Consider the following 16541-nt stretch of genomic DNA (forward strand, 5'->3'; position numbering starts at 1 on the left):
TACAAAAAATAAAGTGTAAGGTCCAGTCACGTACCAAGGGTACAGTGGTGTGGTGTGTGTGTTTGTGTGCGTGTATGTGTGCGTTTCAGCTAGCCTTTATCAACATTTATTTACTGAGCCTTGACTGTGGACATCACCGTTTTCTTCAGAAGTTGAAATAAAGCAATTTTACATTATAATCTGAAATATCATAATAGTACTTAATTTTTTCAGCATCATTAGGGAAATAACGTTCTATAAAAGTATATTTTCCAGATAAGGCTGTCACATTTAAGCACCAAATGGTGCAAAAGTAGGTGAACTATATGAAGTGCATAATTTACTTAACTTATGTCTGCAGAAGTCATGTCAATGTTAATATATAATATTTCTTCTGTTGATAGTTTTAGGGACCTGGTAACGACCTTTGGGCTACTGAGGTACATGACTAGAATATTTTTTTTTTTTTGCATCTATCTATATATCTATCTATCTATGTATTTAGTTAGAGACAGCATGAGCAGGGGAGGGGCAGAGAGAAAATCCCAAGCAGGCTTTATGTTGTCAGCACAGAGCCCGATGTGGAGTTTGGAACTCAACAAACCACAAAATCACAACCTGAGCTGAAACCAGGAGTTGGACGTTTAACTGACTGAGCCACCCAGATGCCCCATGACTAGAATCTTAAAGCGCATGTGTTTGTGTGTTCCTCCACCCCATGGGGGTGGGTTCTGATATCACCCTTTCTGTGGATCAAGTAAATACCAAAGATGGTTAGAATTGTGCCCAAATTTAGAATAAATTAACTCTGAGGGCACTGGGACTGCTTGGTTCATAGACTTTGTGACCTCTCCATCATGACTGCAGACACCCATTTCTTTATTTTTAGCTTCTATTTAGGTTAAGGTATGGGATTAGTGAGGGGTTAATATAATTAAAAATGTCATTTGAATTTATATCAGAAATTAATAAGACCTTTAATTTGTTACTGACTACTTCCATGCAGGACCTACAGAGAGTGAATCCACTTCTATGTACACATTTTTATATACACAATTGTTTGTAAAAGGACTAGACTTCATTAGTAACTCAACAGTAATTCTTAATGTTCTGGAATAAGATGTATGTAGCTGACATTTGCCAATTGCTTCATGATGCATAAGTTTTGAAGAGCTTACAAGTCACAGTGAACGTACTACAGTAGGTTTCTGGTAAACATTTTAAAACATCAAAATGATGGCTTTCAAGGTCTGACTCCTTTCTGCTTTATCAAGCAAGGTCTTTGTGAGATTAATCACAAGACTGAGCATGAAGAGTATGTGTCTCCATCCTTAAAATGCTCTTGTTTTCAATTTTAAATGCAGCAGACAATGTATTTTTCTCAAAAGGAGAGAACTTTAATTTAGCTACTAAAATAGATTTTGCATTCCATGTATTAAACCAGATTTTGATTACATGATGCTTTAACATTTTTCACATTTTGTGCTGGGATAGGAAGCTTCATCAAATAGGACAGTGTTTTTGCACTGTTTCCTAAATAGCAAAAATATGCTTTAACCTCCTATTAAAATTGATTAGTGGAATTTTCATGTTTTCCGTGGATCATAATGGCTTAATTATTTGCACTCAGCAATAATGAACTAACTGGGTATTTGTTATGCAGTTTTACATGACTTCAAGAGAAATCAGGCTAAGAGCGAAGATGAAGGATGAAAAAGACAGGTGAGCTGGCTAGCAGTGCACGAGTGTTTTCTCTAACTTGCTCACCCAAGGCCTGGACAGTGTCATAGGAATTCCAGTTTTCGCAGTAGTCCCTGTTTGTCCATAAACAGAAAATTATGGGTGATAACTCCAGGGAAAATAATTAGACTCCACTAGCCTTTTTCAGGAATCTGCTTTCAAATATTATTTATCCCATTGAATTTTTGTGACTTCCATTCCTGCCATCCTCTCCCTCTCCCAATCCAGATATGTGCATTTTGAAAATACCCAAAAGGCCATACAGATACCTTTAGTAAAACTACCTAAGGGTTTTAAGAAATCTGAAATATGAATTTGCATTTGAAAAGCTTTGAAAAACACAAATGCTAGGTGATCTCAAACATCATGTTCCCTCCAGAAGAATGAACTGAAAATTAATCTTTTATTAAATATTGTTTAATTCTTTGTTTGAAGATTGCTACTCTCTGACCACTATAATCGTCGAATCTCACAAGCGTACAGTCTGATGAATGAATTGTTATCTGAATCAGTACCACTACCAACTACTGCACAGAAACCATTGGTTAACAGACCCAGAACTGCTCACGTTTCCAGAAAGCAATGTTCTCTTTCTCCAAGAAGGTAAGACAAACTTTGGCAAGTCATTCAACATGATTATGTCATGTCAGGCATTATAAGAAGAAACTCAGTGCTTTTGTAAACCAAGTTCTGTATATTTGTACCTACCCTGCTCAGAAATATGATAATCAAGTAAAGAAAAAAATGGTCCTATAATTACGAGGTCTTTATAAGCTTATAGAAAGAATCACCAAGGAAAAAGACAAAAATGGCATTAAATCTCTAAGATATAATAACACTTCAGCATACCTAATACAATTTTGATATCCATTCAGTTATTTCCTTCTTTTCTGTAATTTTTAATATTTCCTTCTGTAATTTGCCTCCTAATTGCTCTCCTGTTTCTCCACTTGGCCCCATTCTTGCAGAAGCAGTCCCCAAAAGCTTATCACTTCTTCTCTGCTGTCTCTTACAGCACAAACCCAGGCCTAATCATGTCACTTGTGGTGTAGGATTTGGGGTCTACTCAAAATACCAGAGACTCCCTTGAAATATTTTCTTGAATAAAACAGGGTATTAAATACATAAATAGCTGCCAATAAGCAATTTGAAATGGACAAACGGATAAGGAGAAATAACTTCTTTGAAAAAAAATGAAGCTTGAGGTATGAGACATGGAGAATATTTTGTTGAGAACTGTTATAACACTAAATGTATCACTGAAGTACAGAATAAGCAATGTCAGGTGAATGTATTAATCTGAGCTAGAATTTGGGCTTTTTGAAATATAGTGATTTGGGATTTAAGGAACATAATAATTATATAATTTCTACTTTAGAGAATATCAACATGGTCACAGTATTCCAATAAATCAACCTGGAAAATTCAGATATATATTCAGACCAAGTTGTACCCGAAAGGGAAAAGCTTTTGGACAACCTGAAGGCCCTCCTTGGCCACATGGTAAGGTATTTTAAATTTTGTATAATTTTGTATTCCTTGGAGGAATAGGTCCTTGTCTCCAAAGTTGGTTTTCATTAGTAAAAGCTATAAATCTTCATGAAAAGCAATTCTTATTTCAGTAGAATGCAAGGGATTGATAAACACTTATCTGTGCTGGGATTTTGTTCTATTGCTTTGAAATAGGAAGACCCCAGGAATCTTACTAAACACATGGCTTTTTTTATAATAGAATCTGATCAGTCAGTATTTTAGATATGACTCATTTGGGAATTTGTTTCTTTTGTGTCTCTGGCTAAACGTGTAGGCATTTTTACAAATCTAGTTCTGACAGATATCGGGATGGGTTAGATAGATATCAGGATATCACAGAAGAGGAACACTAAGAGGCTCATATCAAAATATCATGTTTTTACCCTTTGAACGTTTGAAGATATAATATCTGTTATTTATTGCTAGCCTTCCTTTAGTTAATTTTTCCATTTTTGGGCTTTGATTACCAGAGTAAAACATACTTATTTTGTGAAATGATTACACATTAAAAATGTATAATCATAGCTAATATGTAGTATAAATGCACACAGCTAAAAATGTATAATAAACCAATGTGCCAGATTTATTTACAACCCTGTGAGACAGGTACTATTTATTATGTTCCCATTTTAAAGATGAGAAAACCCAGGCAGAGAAAATTGAAATAACTGCGTCAGATCAGATAGCTAGGAAGTAGCAGAGCTGGGATTTAAACCTCGTCTGGGTCTGGAGCCTACATACTTAGAACGTATGCTTCATTATGCTGTCTCAGTTTAGAAAACTGAAATTTCCATAAATTCTAATCCTTTTAATAAAACTTAATAGTTTGGTTAACTCTTGCTCTTGATTAACAAGTTATAGTAAGAAAATGCTACGCTTGGGGCACCTTGGTGGCTCAGTCAATTAAGCATCCGACTTTGGTTCAGGTCATGATCTCAAGTTCATGAGTTCGAGCCCCGCATCTGGTTCTCTGCTGTCAGCACAGAGCCTGCTTCAGATCTTCTGTCTGTCTGTCTCTCTCTCTGTCCCTCTCCCTCTCACTCCCCCACTCATGCTCTCTAAAAAATAAACATAAAAAAAATTCTGCTTTTTTGGGGCGCCTGGGTGGCTCAGTCAGTGAAGTGTCTGACTCTTGATTTTGGCTCAAGTCATGATCTCATCGTTTGTGAGATCGAGCCCCATGTCGGGCTCCATGCTGACATGGAGCTCTTTCTCCCTCTCTTGAAAAAATAAATAAATAGGGGCGCCTGGGGGCTCAGTCAGTTAAGTGTCTGCCTTTGGCTCAGGTCATGATCTCACGGTTCGTGGGTTGGAGCCCTGCATCGGGCTCTCTGCTGAGAGCCCAGAGCCTGAAGCCTGTTTCAGATTCTGTGTCTCCCTCTCTCTGCCCCTCCCCCACTCGTGCTGTTTCCCCCTGTCTCAGAAATAAACATTAAAAAATTTTTTTAAAATAGATAAAATAAACTTTAAAAAACTGCTCTTTTTAAACTAAAATTTCAAAATAGTAACCATGTTTTCTTTTTTTAATTTTTATTTTATACCTGATACATTTGCCAAGATTAAATACCCAAGGTTGGCAAGGATCTTAAACTCGAACCCATGGTTTCTTAATATCAAATGGACAAATCTTGGATTATATGGAAACATGTCTCTGTCTTGGACCTGCCCAAGGTCAGGCCTGTATTGTTGCACTGCACTTGCCTCTGGTCAGCTCACCCGCCCCTGCTGGACCTTGAAGAGGTACTCCTGCTGCTCTGGGTTCAGAAGCCCTCAGTGACCCCACCCCACACAGAGCAGTCCAGAGCTTGTCCCTGGCCTTCAACGCATCCTCCCCTTCGGCCTCCTTAGCCTCCTTTCCCCATTTAATTGGTGCTGCGTGCCAGCTTGTTTTCCAGCCACTTTCTGTGCTTTGGTGCCCCATTCTTTTGTTGAAATTCTCCCTTACCTTGAATGCCTCACCTCTGCATCTCAGAAGCCATCCCTATCTTAACTCTTTAGTTCTTCTAACCTAATGTCATGAATTTTAACGTCCATAATTTCAGTTTTAAATTGGGGCTGATATTTACCTTGCATGGTGGTTGTGAATATTAGAATTTTTTTTCCTGTTTTTTTGGAGAGAGAGCATGCGCCAGGGTGAGCCGTGAGCAGGGAAGGGGCAGAGGGGAGAGAGAATCTTTTTTTTTCAAACAATTTTTTATTTTTTATTATTTAAAAATGTTTTTTTAATGTTTATTTTTGAGAGAGAGAGAGAGAGTGTGAGTGGGGCAGGGGCAGTGGGAGACACAGAATCTGAAGCAAGCTCTGAGCTGTCAGCACAGAGCCGGACATGCGACTCGAATTCATAAACTGAGATCATGACCTAAGTCAAAATCGGAGGCTCAACAGACTGAGCCACCCAGGTTCCCCTTTAACACCTTTTTTAAAAAAAGTATTTATTTTGAGAGAGAGAGTGTATGTGCCCGTGTGACGTGGGGGAGGGGCAGAGAGCTAGCATCCCAAGCAGGCTCCTCATAGTCAGCTTGGAGCCCAATGTGGCACTCTGTTTCACGAACCATGAGATCATGACCTGAGCCAAGATCGAGAGTTGGACGCTTAACTGAGCCACCCACGCTCCCCTAGAGATAACTCTTTTAGCTACCATTGTAACTGGGTTATTTTTGTGCTCTGACCCCTCAATCACATGTGCATGCAACAGTCTCATGTTGTAGTTGCTTGTAAACTCATGTCCTATGCTTGACTATATTTTTTGAGGGTAGCAACACTCTCTTCTTTATCTCGTACTCTCACACTGAACAAATGAAATAATTGAACACTTGGATAAATGAAAACAATGGCTATTTAGCTTTTCTGCCTAAAAATAGCTTTTTATAAACTCCTGTCCGGGAATACCAGTGGGTGGGTATTGCTGTATTTATATCAGAGAAGACCAGTATATGACCAGCTGTTACCCCAGCTCACCTGTCACTTAGCTTCCCCAGAATGTGAGAGACCAAAGCAACTTGAGGGGCTGGTGAACAAGCTGGCTTCTCTCTCCGGGTCGTGCCTACATGTGGCCTCTTCCACACCCAGAACCCAGCCATTTCCCTTGGCCGCATTCAGAGGCTTAGACACCCCAATATTGTGGGACAGTGGGAGAAACCCATGCATAACTGATCCCAGGTCCTATCCTAGTCAGTGACCCATGTCACCTGGGCCCACGTGGGGCAAGTGCAGTCATTGCACAGATAGGGAGGGAGAGCTCATCAGGATTTTAAAATTCATTATAGCTCATTTTGTGAAAGAAGAGTTGTTCTGAAGATACTGGTGAGTCTTTGTGCTGTTACCTGTCTTGTAAAGCAGTGTGTAATTTCTGGCTAATATCTTCAGCTCTGATTGCAAACTGCTACCCTTAGTGATCGCCCTGCCTTTTTTTTTTGCTTGTTTTATGTTTAGTTTCATCCAAAGCAATATAAAGGCTGTATGATAAGTAACTAAGAAGCATCAAAGGCAGAGTTCTAGCCTGTGGAATCATGCGGGCCTGTATTCATAACCCAGCTCTGCGGCTCACTTTGTGCCCTCAAATATGTTATTTACAACCTATCTTATAGAAGTGTTGAGATAATAAGGAAAGCATTTTGGGACGCCTGGGTGGCCCAGTCAGTTGAGTGTCCAATTTTGGCTCAGGTCATGATCTCACAGTGTGTGGGTTTGGGTTCCCGTGTCGGGCTCTGTGCTGACAGCTCAGAGCCTGGAGCCTGCTTCGGATTCTGTGTCTCCCACTCTCTCTGCTCCTCCCTGCTCGTGCTCTCTTACTCTCTAAAGTAGATAGATAAGTAAGTATTTTGAAAAGATATGGAAAGTACTTTGCATACTATAAATAGTAAATGGTGTTCTTAACCCTAGAACTTTCTTATCATTCTTGATCGTTCTTTCCATACAGTGTAACTTGGCATCCGTCAAGGTGTTTACTGCTAAGAGGCTTATGTGCCTGGCTCTTCCAGTTGTCAGAGAGGGTGTCCAGGCACATTTGCCGTTTTGAAAAAGGACCATGGTTGTGCTGTGAGGGTCCCAAGTTTCAAAGCAGAGTTTTCCTTTCCTTCCTCTGCACTTCTGTTTTGCTTTCTTAGTTCAAATCGACTACCGTGTATCGGGTCCTCTTAGTCACAGGTTTCTGTCCTCAAAGAATTTCTAATACGATATGTATACAGAAGGTTAAAGAAGTTTGCCTGTTTTTCTAGGAACTGCTACTTTTACCACACAGAATAAAGGCGATGGAGCCAAAGTGGCAGTAAGAAAGCCTGTGCTGTCTCCAGTTACCTTCCACAAAGGTAATGGGAAGTAAAGTTCTTTTTTTAAGTAGGCTTCGCACCTAGCGGGGAGCCCAACGTGGGACCCGACCCTGAGGTCAAGACCTGGAGCTGAGATCAAGAGTCAGATGCCTAGCCGACCGAGCCACCCAGGCACTTCAAGAATAAAGTTCTTTTAAAAAAAATTTTTTTAAAAGATCTTATTTAGTTTTGAGAGAGAGGGAGAGACAGAGTACGATCAGGGGAGGGGCAGAGAGAGAGGGGGAAACAGAATCTGAAGCGGGCTCCAGGCTCTGAGCTGTCAGTATAGAGCCCGATGCGGGGCTTGAACTCGTGAACCGTGACCTGATCATGACCTGAGACAAAGTCGGATGCTTAATGGACTGAACCACCCAGGTGCCCCACGAATAAGGTTCTCGAACTTAAATTTTTAAAAATCATAAGACACGGGGTGCCTGGGTGGCTCAGTCAGTTAAGCGTCCTACTCGTGATTTGGGTTCAGGTCATGATCTCATAGGTCGTGAGTTCGAGCCCCATGTCAGGCTTCGCGTCGTCTCTCTCTCTCTCTCTCTCTACCCCTCCCCCGCTCAAGTTCGCACTCTCAAAATAAACTTAAAAATTTTCTTAAGTCATAAGACACTCTTAGAAACTTCAAATACAGGGCACCTGGGTGGCTCAGTTGGTTAATTGTCTGACTCTTGGTTTGGGCTCAGGTCATGATCTTGTGGTTCGTGGGTTTGAGCCCTGCCTTAGGCTCTGCACTGTGGAGCCTGCTTGGGATTCTGTCTGTCTCCCCCTCTCTCTCTGCCCCTCCCCTGCGCTCACTTGCTTGCTCGCTCGCTTGCTTGCTCGCTCGCTCTCTCAAAATAGACAGACTTTAAAAAAATTTTCAGATACCGATTTCAGAGTGAAGAGTATGGCTGTGTGTGCAGCAGTTCAGAGAATAGGCTGTGGGGTTAGCTTTGTTCGGAATCCTAGTTCACCACTTACTCTTTAGCCCTAGGAAAATTCCTAACCCATCTGTGTAAGCCTCGGTTTTCTCACTAGCAAACTATGTGTTACAATATTGAGAACATATATATTGTGGGCTTAGCACAGTACCGAACACAAAAACAAGTACTCGGGAAGGTGCTATTATCACATGGTCATGCAGCACACAGACTCATAAGTTTGGGGATTCCAAATTAGCTGTGCTCTGATCAGCCAGACAAGGGATGGTAATGATCTTAAGAATGAAGGTCTAACCTACCATTCACTCCATGTTACTCTTCACCGTTTAAAAGATATTTTCACTATGCTAAGCAAGATTAGTCAGAGAAAGACAAATATCATATGACCTCACTCATGTGAGTGAAGATACAAAGATACAAAACAGATGAACATAAGGGAAGCAAAAATAATATAAAAACAAGGAGGGGGGCAAAACATAAGAGACTCGTAAACAGAGAACAAACTGAGGATTGTGGGTGGGGGGATGGGCTAAATGGGTGAGGGGCATTAAGGAAGATACTTGTTGGGATGACCACTAGGTGTTATTTTTTTTTATTTTTTATTTTTTTTTAATTTAAAGCTAAATTTATTTATTTATTTATTTTTCAGTATATGAAATTTATTGTCAAATTGGTTTCCATACAACACCCGGTGCTCATCCCAAAAGGTGCCCTCCTCAATACCCATCACCCACCCTCCCCTCCTTCCCACCCCCCATCAACCCTCAGTTTGTTCTCAGTTTTTAAGGGTCTCTTATGCTTTGGCTCTCTCCCACTCTAACCTCTTTTTTTTTTTTCCTACCCCTCCCCCATGGGTTTCTGTTAAGTTTCTCAGGATCCACCTAAGAGTGAAACCATATGGTATCTGTCTTTCTCTGTATGGCTTATTTCACTTAGCACCACACTCTCCAGTTCCATCCACGTTTCTACACTCTCCAGTTCCATCCACGTTGCTATATTTCATTCTTTCTCATTGCCACGTAGTATTCCATTGTGTATATAAACCACAATTTCTTTATCCATTCATCAGTTGGTGGACATTTAGGCTCTTTCCACAATTTGGCTATTGTTGAGAGTGCTGCTATGAACATTGGGGTACAAGTGCCCCTATGCATCAGTACTCCTGTATCCCTTGGGTAAATTCCTAGCAGTGCTATTGCTGGGTCATAGGGTAGGTCTATTTTTAATTTTCTGAGGAACCTCCACGCTGCTTTCCAGAGCGGCTGCACCAATTTGCATTCCCACCAACAGTGCAAGAGGGTTCCCGTTTCTCCACATCCTCTCCAGCATCTATACTCTCCTGATTTGTTCATTTTGGCCACTCTGACTGGCGTGAGGTGATATCTGAGTGTGGTTTTGATTTGTATTTCCCTGATAAGGAGCGACATTGAGCATCTTTTCATGTGCCTGTTGGCCATCCTGATGTCTTCTTTAGAGAAGTGTCTTTTCATGTTTTCTGCCCATTTCTTCACTGGGTTATTTGTTTTTTGGGTGTGGAGTTTGGTGAGCTCTTTATAGATTTTGGATACTAGCCCTTTGTCCGATATGTCATTTGCAAATATCTTTTCCCATTCCGTTGGTTGCCTTTTAGTTTTGTTGGTTGTTTCCTTTGCTGTGCAGAAGCTTTTTATCTTCATAAGGTCCCAGTAATTCATTTTTGCTTTTAATTTCCTTGCCTTTGGGGATGTGTCGAGTAAAAGATTGCTACGGCTGAGGTCAGAGAGGTCTTTTCCTGCTTTCTCCTCTAGGGTTTTGATGGTTTCCGTCTCACATTCAGGTCCTTTATCCATTTTGAGTTTATTTTTGTGAATGGTGTGAGAAAGTGGTCTAGTTTCAACCTTCTGCATGTTGCTGTCCAGTTCTCCCAGCACCATTTGTTAAAGAGACTGTCTTTATTCCATTAGATGTTCTTTCCTGCTTTGTCAAAGATGAGTTGGCCATACATTTGTGGGTCTAGTTCTGGGGTTTCTATTCTATTCCATTGGTCTATGTGTCTGTTTTTGTGCCAATACCATGCTGTCTTGATGATGACATCTTTGTAGTAGAGGCTAAAGTCTGGGATTGTGATGCCTCCTGCTTTGGCCTTCTTCTTCAAAATTCCTTTGGCTATTCGGGGCCTTTTGTGGTTCCATATGAATTTTAGGATTGCTTGTTCTAGTTTCGAGAAGAATGATGGTGAAATTTTGATTGGGATTGCATTGAATGTGTAGATAGCTTTGGGTAGTATTGACATTTTGACAATATTTATTCTTCCAATCCATGAGCAGGGAATGTCTTTCCATTTCTTTATATCTTCTTCAATTACCTTCATAAGCTTTCTATAGTTTTCAGCATACAGATCCTTTACATCTTTGGTTAGATTTATTCCTAGGTATTTTATGCTTCTTGGTACAATTGTGAATGGGATCAGTTTCTTTATTTGTCTTTCTGTTGCTTCGTTGTTAGTGTATAAGAATGCAACTGATTTCTGTACATTGATTTTGTATCCTGCAACTTTGCTAAATTCCTGTATCAGTTCTAGCAGACTTTTGGTGGAGCCTACCGGATTTTCCATGTATAATATCATGTCATCTGCAAAAAGCGAAAGCTTGACTTCATCTTTGCCAATTTTGATGCCTTTGATTTCCTTTTGTTGTCTGATTGCTGATGCTAGAACTTCCAACACTATGTTAAACAACAGCGGTGAAAGTGGGCATCCCTGTCTTGTTCCTGATCTCAGGGAAAAAGCTCTCAGTTTTTCCCCATTGAGGATGATGTTAGCTGTGGGCTTTTCATAAATGGCTTTTATGATGTTTAAGTATGTTCCTTCTATCCCGACTTTCTCAAGGGTTTTTATTAAGAAAGGGTGCTGAATTTTGTCAAAGGCCTTTTCTGCATTGATTGACAGGATCATATGGTTCTTATCTTTTCTTTTATTAATGTGATGTATCATGTTGATTGATTTGCGAATGTTGAACCAGCCCTGCATCCCAGGAATGAATCCCACTTGATCATGTTGAATAATTCTTTTTATATGCTGTTGAATTTGATTTGCTAGTATTTTATTGAGAATTTTTGCATCCATATTCATCAGGGATATTGGCCTGTAGTTCTCTTTTTTTACTGGGTCTCTGTCTGGTTTAGGAATCAAAGTAATACTGGCTTCATAGAATGAGTCTGGAAGTTTTCTTTCCCTTTCTATTTCTTGGAATAGCTTGAGAAGGATAGGTATTATCTCTGCTTTAAACGTCTGGTAGAACTCCCCTGGGAAGCCATCTGGTCCTGGACTCTTATTTGTTGGGAGATTTTTGATGACTGATTCAATTTCTTCGCTGGTTATGGGTCTGTTCAAGCTTTCTATTTCCTCCTGATTGAGTTTTGGAAGGGTGTGGGTGTTTAGGAATTTGTCCATTTCTTCCAGGTTGTCCAGTTTGTTGGCATATAATTTTTCATAGTATTCCCTGATAATTGTTTGTATCTCTGAGGGATTGGTTGTAATAGTTCCATTTTCAGTCATGATTTTATCTATTTGGGTCATCTCCCTTTTCTTTTTGAGAAGCCTGGCTAGAGGTTTGTCAATTTTGTTTATTTTTTCAAAAAACCAACTCTTGGTTTCGTTGATCTGCTCTACAGTTTTTTTAGATTCTATATTGTTTATTTCTGCTCTGATCTTTATTATTTCTCTTCTTCTGCTGGGTTTAGGCTGCCTTTGCTGTTCTGCTTCTAGTTCCTTTAGGTGTGCTGTTAGATTTTGTATTTGGGATTTTTCTTGTTTCTTGAGATAGGCCTGCATTGCAATGTATTTTCCTCTCAGGACTGCCTTCGCTGCATCACAAAGCGTTTGGATTGTTGTATTTTCATTTTCGTTTTCGTTTGTTTCCATATATTTTTTAATTTCTTCTCTAATTGCCTGGTTGAGCCACTCATTCTTTAGTAGGGTGTTCTTTTTTTTTTTTTCAACGTTTTTTATTTATTTTTGGGACAGAGAGAGACAGAGCATGAACGGGGGAGGGGCAGAGAGAGCGGGAGACACAGAATCAGAAACAGCCTCCAGGCTCTGAGCCATCAGCCCAGAGCCTGACGCGGGGCTCGAACTCACGGACCGCGAGATCGTGACCTGGCTGAAGTCGGACGCTTAACCGACTGCGCCACCCAGGCGCCCCTAGTAGGGTGTTCTTTAACCTCCATGCTTTTGGAGGTTTTCTAGACTTTTTCCTGTGGTTGATTTCAACCTTCATAGCATTGTGGTCTGAAAGTATGCATGGTATGATTTCAATTCTTGTAAACTTATGAAGGGCTGTTTTGTGACCCAGTATATGATCTATCTTGGAGAATGTTCCATGTGCACTCGAGAAGAAAGTATACTCTGTTGCTTTGGGATGCAGAGTTCTAAATATATCTGTCAAGTCCATCTGATCCAATGTCTCATTCAGGGCCCTTGTTTCTTTATTGACCATGTGTCTAGATGATCTATCCATTTCTGTAAGTGGTGTGTTAAAGTCCCCTGCAATTACCACATTCTTATCAATAAGGTTGCTTATGTTTATGAGTAATTGTTTTATATATTTGAGGGCTCCCGTATTCGGCGCATAGACATTTATAATTGTTAGCTCTTCCTGATGGATAGACCCTGTGATTATTATTTAATGCCCTTCTTCATCTCTTGTTACAGCCTTTAATTTAAAGTCTAGTTTGTCTGATATAAGTACGGCTACTCCAGCTTTCTTTTGGCTTCCAGTAGCATGATAAATAGTTCTCCATCCCCTCACTCTCAATCTGAAGGTGTCCTCAGGTCTAAAATGAGTCTCTTGTAGACAGCAAATAGATGGGTCTTGTTTTTTTATCCATTCTGATACCCATGTCTTTTGGTTGGCGCATTTAATCCATTTACATTCAGTGTTATTATAGAAAGATATGGGTTTAGAGTCATTGTGATGTCTGTCTGTTTTATGCTTGTAGCAATGTCTCTGGTACTTTGTCTCACAGGATCCCCCTTAGGATCTCTTGTAGGGCTGGTTTAGTGGTGACGAATTCCTTCAGTTTTTGTTTGGGAAGACCTTTATCTCTCCTTCTATTCTAAATGACAGACTTGCTGGATAAAGGATTCTCGGCTGCATATTTTTTTTCTGTTCAACACATTGAAGATCTCCTGCCAATCCTTTCTGGCCTTCGGAAGTTTCAAAAGAGAGATCAGTCACGAGTCTTACAGGTCTCCCTTTATATGTTAGGGCACGTTTATCCCTTGCCCTACCTTTTCTCTTTATCCTTGTATTTTGCCAGTTTCACTATGCTATGTCGTCCAGAAGATCGATTCAAGTTACATCTGAAGGGAGTTCTCTGTGCCTCTTGGATTTCAATGCCTTTTTCCTTCCCCAGTTCAGGGAAGTTCTCAGCTATTATTTCTTCAACTACCCCTTCAGCACCTTTCCCTCTCTCTTCCTCCTCTGGGATACCAATTATGCGTATATTATTTCTTTTTAGTGTATCACTTAGTTCTCTAATTTTCCCCTCATACTCCTGGATTTTTTTATCTCTCTTTTTCTCAGCTTCCTCTTTTTCCATAATTTTATCTTCTAGTTCACCTATTCTCCTCTGCCTCTTCAATCCGAGCCGTGGTCGTTTCCATTTTATTTTGCATCTCATTTAAAGCGTTTTTCAGCTCCTCCTGACTATTCCTTAGTCCCTTGATCTCTGTAGCAATAGATTCTCTGCTGTCCTCTATACTGTTTTCAAGCCCAGCGATTAATTTTGTGACTATTATTCTAAATTCACTTTCTGTTATATTATTTAAATCCTTTTTGATCAGTTCATTAGCTGTTGTTATTCCCTGGAGATTCTTTTGAGGGGAATTCTTCCGTTTGGTCATTTTGGATAGTCCCTGGAGTGGTGCGGACCCGCAGGGCACTTCCCCTGTGCTGTGATGTATAACTGGAGTTGGTGGGCGGGGCCACAGTCAGACCTGATGTCTGCCCCCAGCCCACCGCTGGGGCCACAGTCAGACTGGTGTGTGCCTTCTTTTCCCCTCTCCTAGGGGTGGGATTCACTGTGGGGTGGCGTGGCCCGTCTGGGCTACTTGCACACTGCCAGGCTTGTGCTGCTGGGGATCTGGCTTATTAGCTGGGGTGGGTAGGCAAGGTGGATAGGCAAGGTGCACAGGGCGGGAGGGGCAGGCTCAGCTCACTTTTCCTTCGGAGATCCGCTTCGGGAGGGGCCCTGTGGCAGCAGGAGGGAGTCAGACCTGCTGTCGGAGGGGTGGCTCCGCAGAAGCACAGCGTTGGGTGTTTGCGCTGAGCGAGCAAGTTCCCTGGCAGGAACCGGTTCTCTTTGGGATTTTGGCTGGGGGTGGGTGAGGGAGATGGCGCTTTCGAGCGCCTTTGTTCCCTGCCAAACTGAGCTCTGTGGTCCTGGGGCTCAGCAACTCTCCCTCCCTTTGTCCTCCAGCCTTCCCGTTTTCCAAGCAGAGCTGTTAACTTATGACCTTCCAGAGGCTAAGTCCCACTTGCTGTGGGAACACACTCCGTCCGGCCCCTCTGCTTCCTCCAGCCAGACCTGGGGGCTCCACTTGGCCGGCGGGCTGCCCCTCCGCCCTGGCTCCCTCCCGCCAGTCCGTGGAGCGCGCACCGCCTCGCTGCCCTTCCTACCCTCTTCCGTGGGCCTCTCGTCTGTGCTTGGCTCCGGAGACTCCATTCTGCTCGTCTTCTGGCGTTTTTCTGGGTTATTTAGGCAGGTGTAGGTGGAATCTAAGTGATCAGCAGGACGCGCGGTGAGCCCAGCATCGTCCTACGCCACCATCTTCTTGAGAATCCTCGCACTGGGTGTTATATACAGGGGATGAATCTACTCCTGAAATCATTATTGCACTAAATGCTAATGGATTTAAAATTCTTAAAAATACATAAATAAAAAAATACAAGGTCCTTTCACGTTCATTCTCCTGTTAGCTCTCTGTAACAGCACTGGTAGGGCATCTACCATCCCCATCTTACAGCTGAAACAGCAGAGGCTTAGAGAAGCTGGGGGTGGGGGGGCACTTCGGATCCCCCTAGAACAGTAAAAATAACAGAGAATTTACATGATGCCAAGCATGGTATTAACACTTCATGTGCATGATCTCCCTTAATCCTCCAGTTCATCCACTGAGGTCTGTTACCCTAGTTACCCTAGTTAAAAGAACTCAATTTGGTAGGGATAATGATGGAAACACTGATTACATGTGTTCCAAAAATGATGAGAAACATGAATTGTGTCTCTCCAGTGCCACCTTCTTTCCTTACAGATTCATCTTTCAGTTTACCACCTCTCTCTTCAGCTGTGTCTGCTGTTTAACCTGTCAGGTTTTAATGTTGATGGCTGCATTTCTTAGAAATTCTCTTTGGTTCTTTCTCCATAGTTTTCCCCACTATATGCCTTAAAACCCAATGCTGTAGTTAGGATTAGTTTGAGTCCTAGAAGCATCATTTCCTGTGCTTTTAATTGTATAATCTCAGACCTTTTTTTTTTTTCCTCTCCTTTCAGAGTCTCTCATTTTAATATTTTGCAAAATATTTTCTAGTTTAGAGTACCCCAAGGGGTGCCTGGCTGGCTCAGTAGAGCATGTGACTCTGGATCCCAGGGTTGTGAGTTTGAGCGCCACGTTGGGTATAGAGTTTACTTTAGAATAAAATAGCGGGGGTTCTCCAGATATTTTCTAAACAAATACCTATCAATGTTAGTTTAACAGATAAAATAGCCCCAAAATACAGTGTTGGCCCCAAAATAGCTGAAGTTACATGTACACTGGTATTCTATTTATATAAGCTCCAGAGGTCCAGGGTTTTGTGTTCGTAAAGTGTGTTACGATCTAGCATGAGGCCTTGCCCATAGAAAGGCAAATAGAAGTATTTGTTTCATTACCCAGTGGTAGCCTTATCTGACAGGATGAAATTGAGTACAACTCCACGTTTGTGGCTTGGGGGTGTGTGTGTGGAGCGTGGCCCAATAATTGACAAGGGGGCAAGAAGAGGAACAGGGTTTTCTCCTGGCGGAAGCAGAGGCA

The 16541-nt window shown here is 41.4% G+C and overlaps 1 protein-coding gene across 12 annotated transcripts in view; it reads left to right on the forward strand.

Annotated features, from left to right (window-relative positions):
- The window catches only part of CPLANE1 (ciliogenesis and planar polarity effector complex subunit 1), a 147222-nt gene that overhangs the window by 127712 nt on the left and 2969 nt on the right, over nt 1–16541 (forward strand). For 8 of the 12 annotated variants that reach the window (XM_047861703.1, XM_047861745.1, XM_047861721.1 and 5 more), the window contains 4 exons: nt 1643–1701; nt 2155–2322; nt 3098–3222; nt 7470–7559. In XM_047861703.1, coding sequence (XP_047717659.1) covers nt 1643–1701; nt 2155–2322; nt 3098–3222; nt 7470–7559 — 442 coding nt within the window. Of the gene's footprint in view, nt 1–1642; nt 1702–2154; nt 2323–3097; nt 3223–7469; nt 7560–16541 lie in introns of those variants that run through there. The other 4 variants (XM_047861755.1, XM_047861772.1, XM_047861783.1 and 1 more) reach the window with 3 other exon arrangements.

The sequence above is a fragment of the Prionailurus viverrinus genome, chromosome A1, assembly GCF_022837055.1.
Source record: "Prionailurus viverrinus isolate Anna chromosome A1, UM_Priviv_1.0, whole genome shotgun sequence".
NCBI lineage: Eukaryota > Metazoa > Chordata > Mammalia > Carnivora > Felidae > Prionailurus > Prionailurus viverrinus.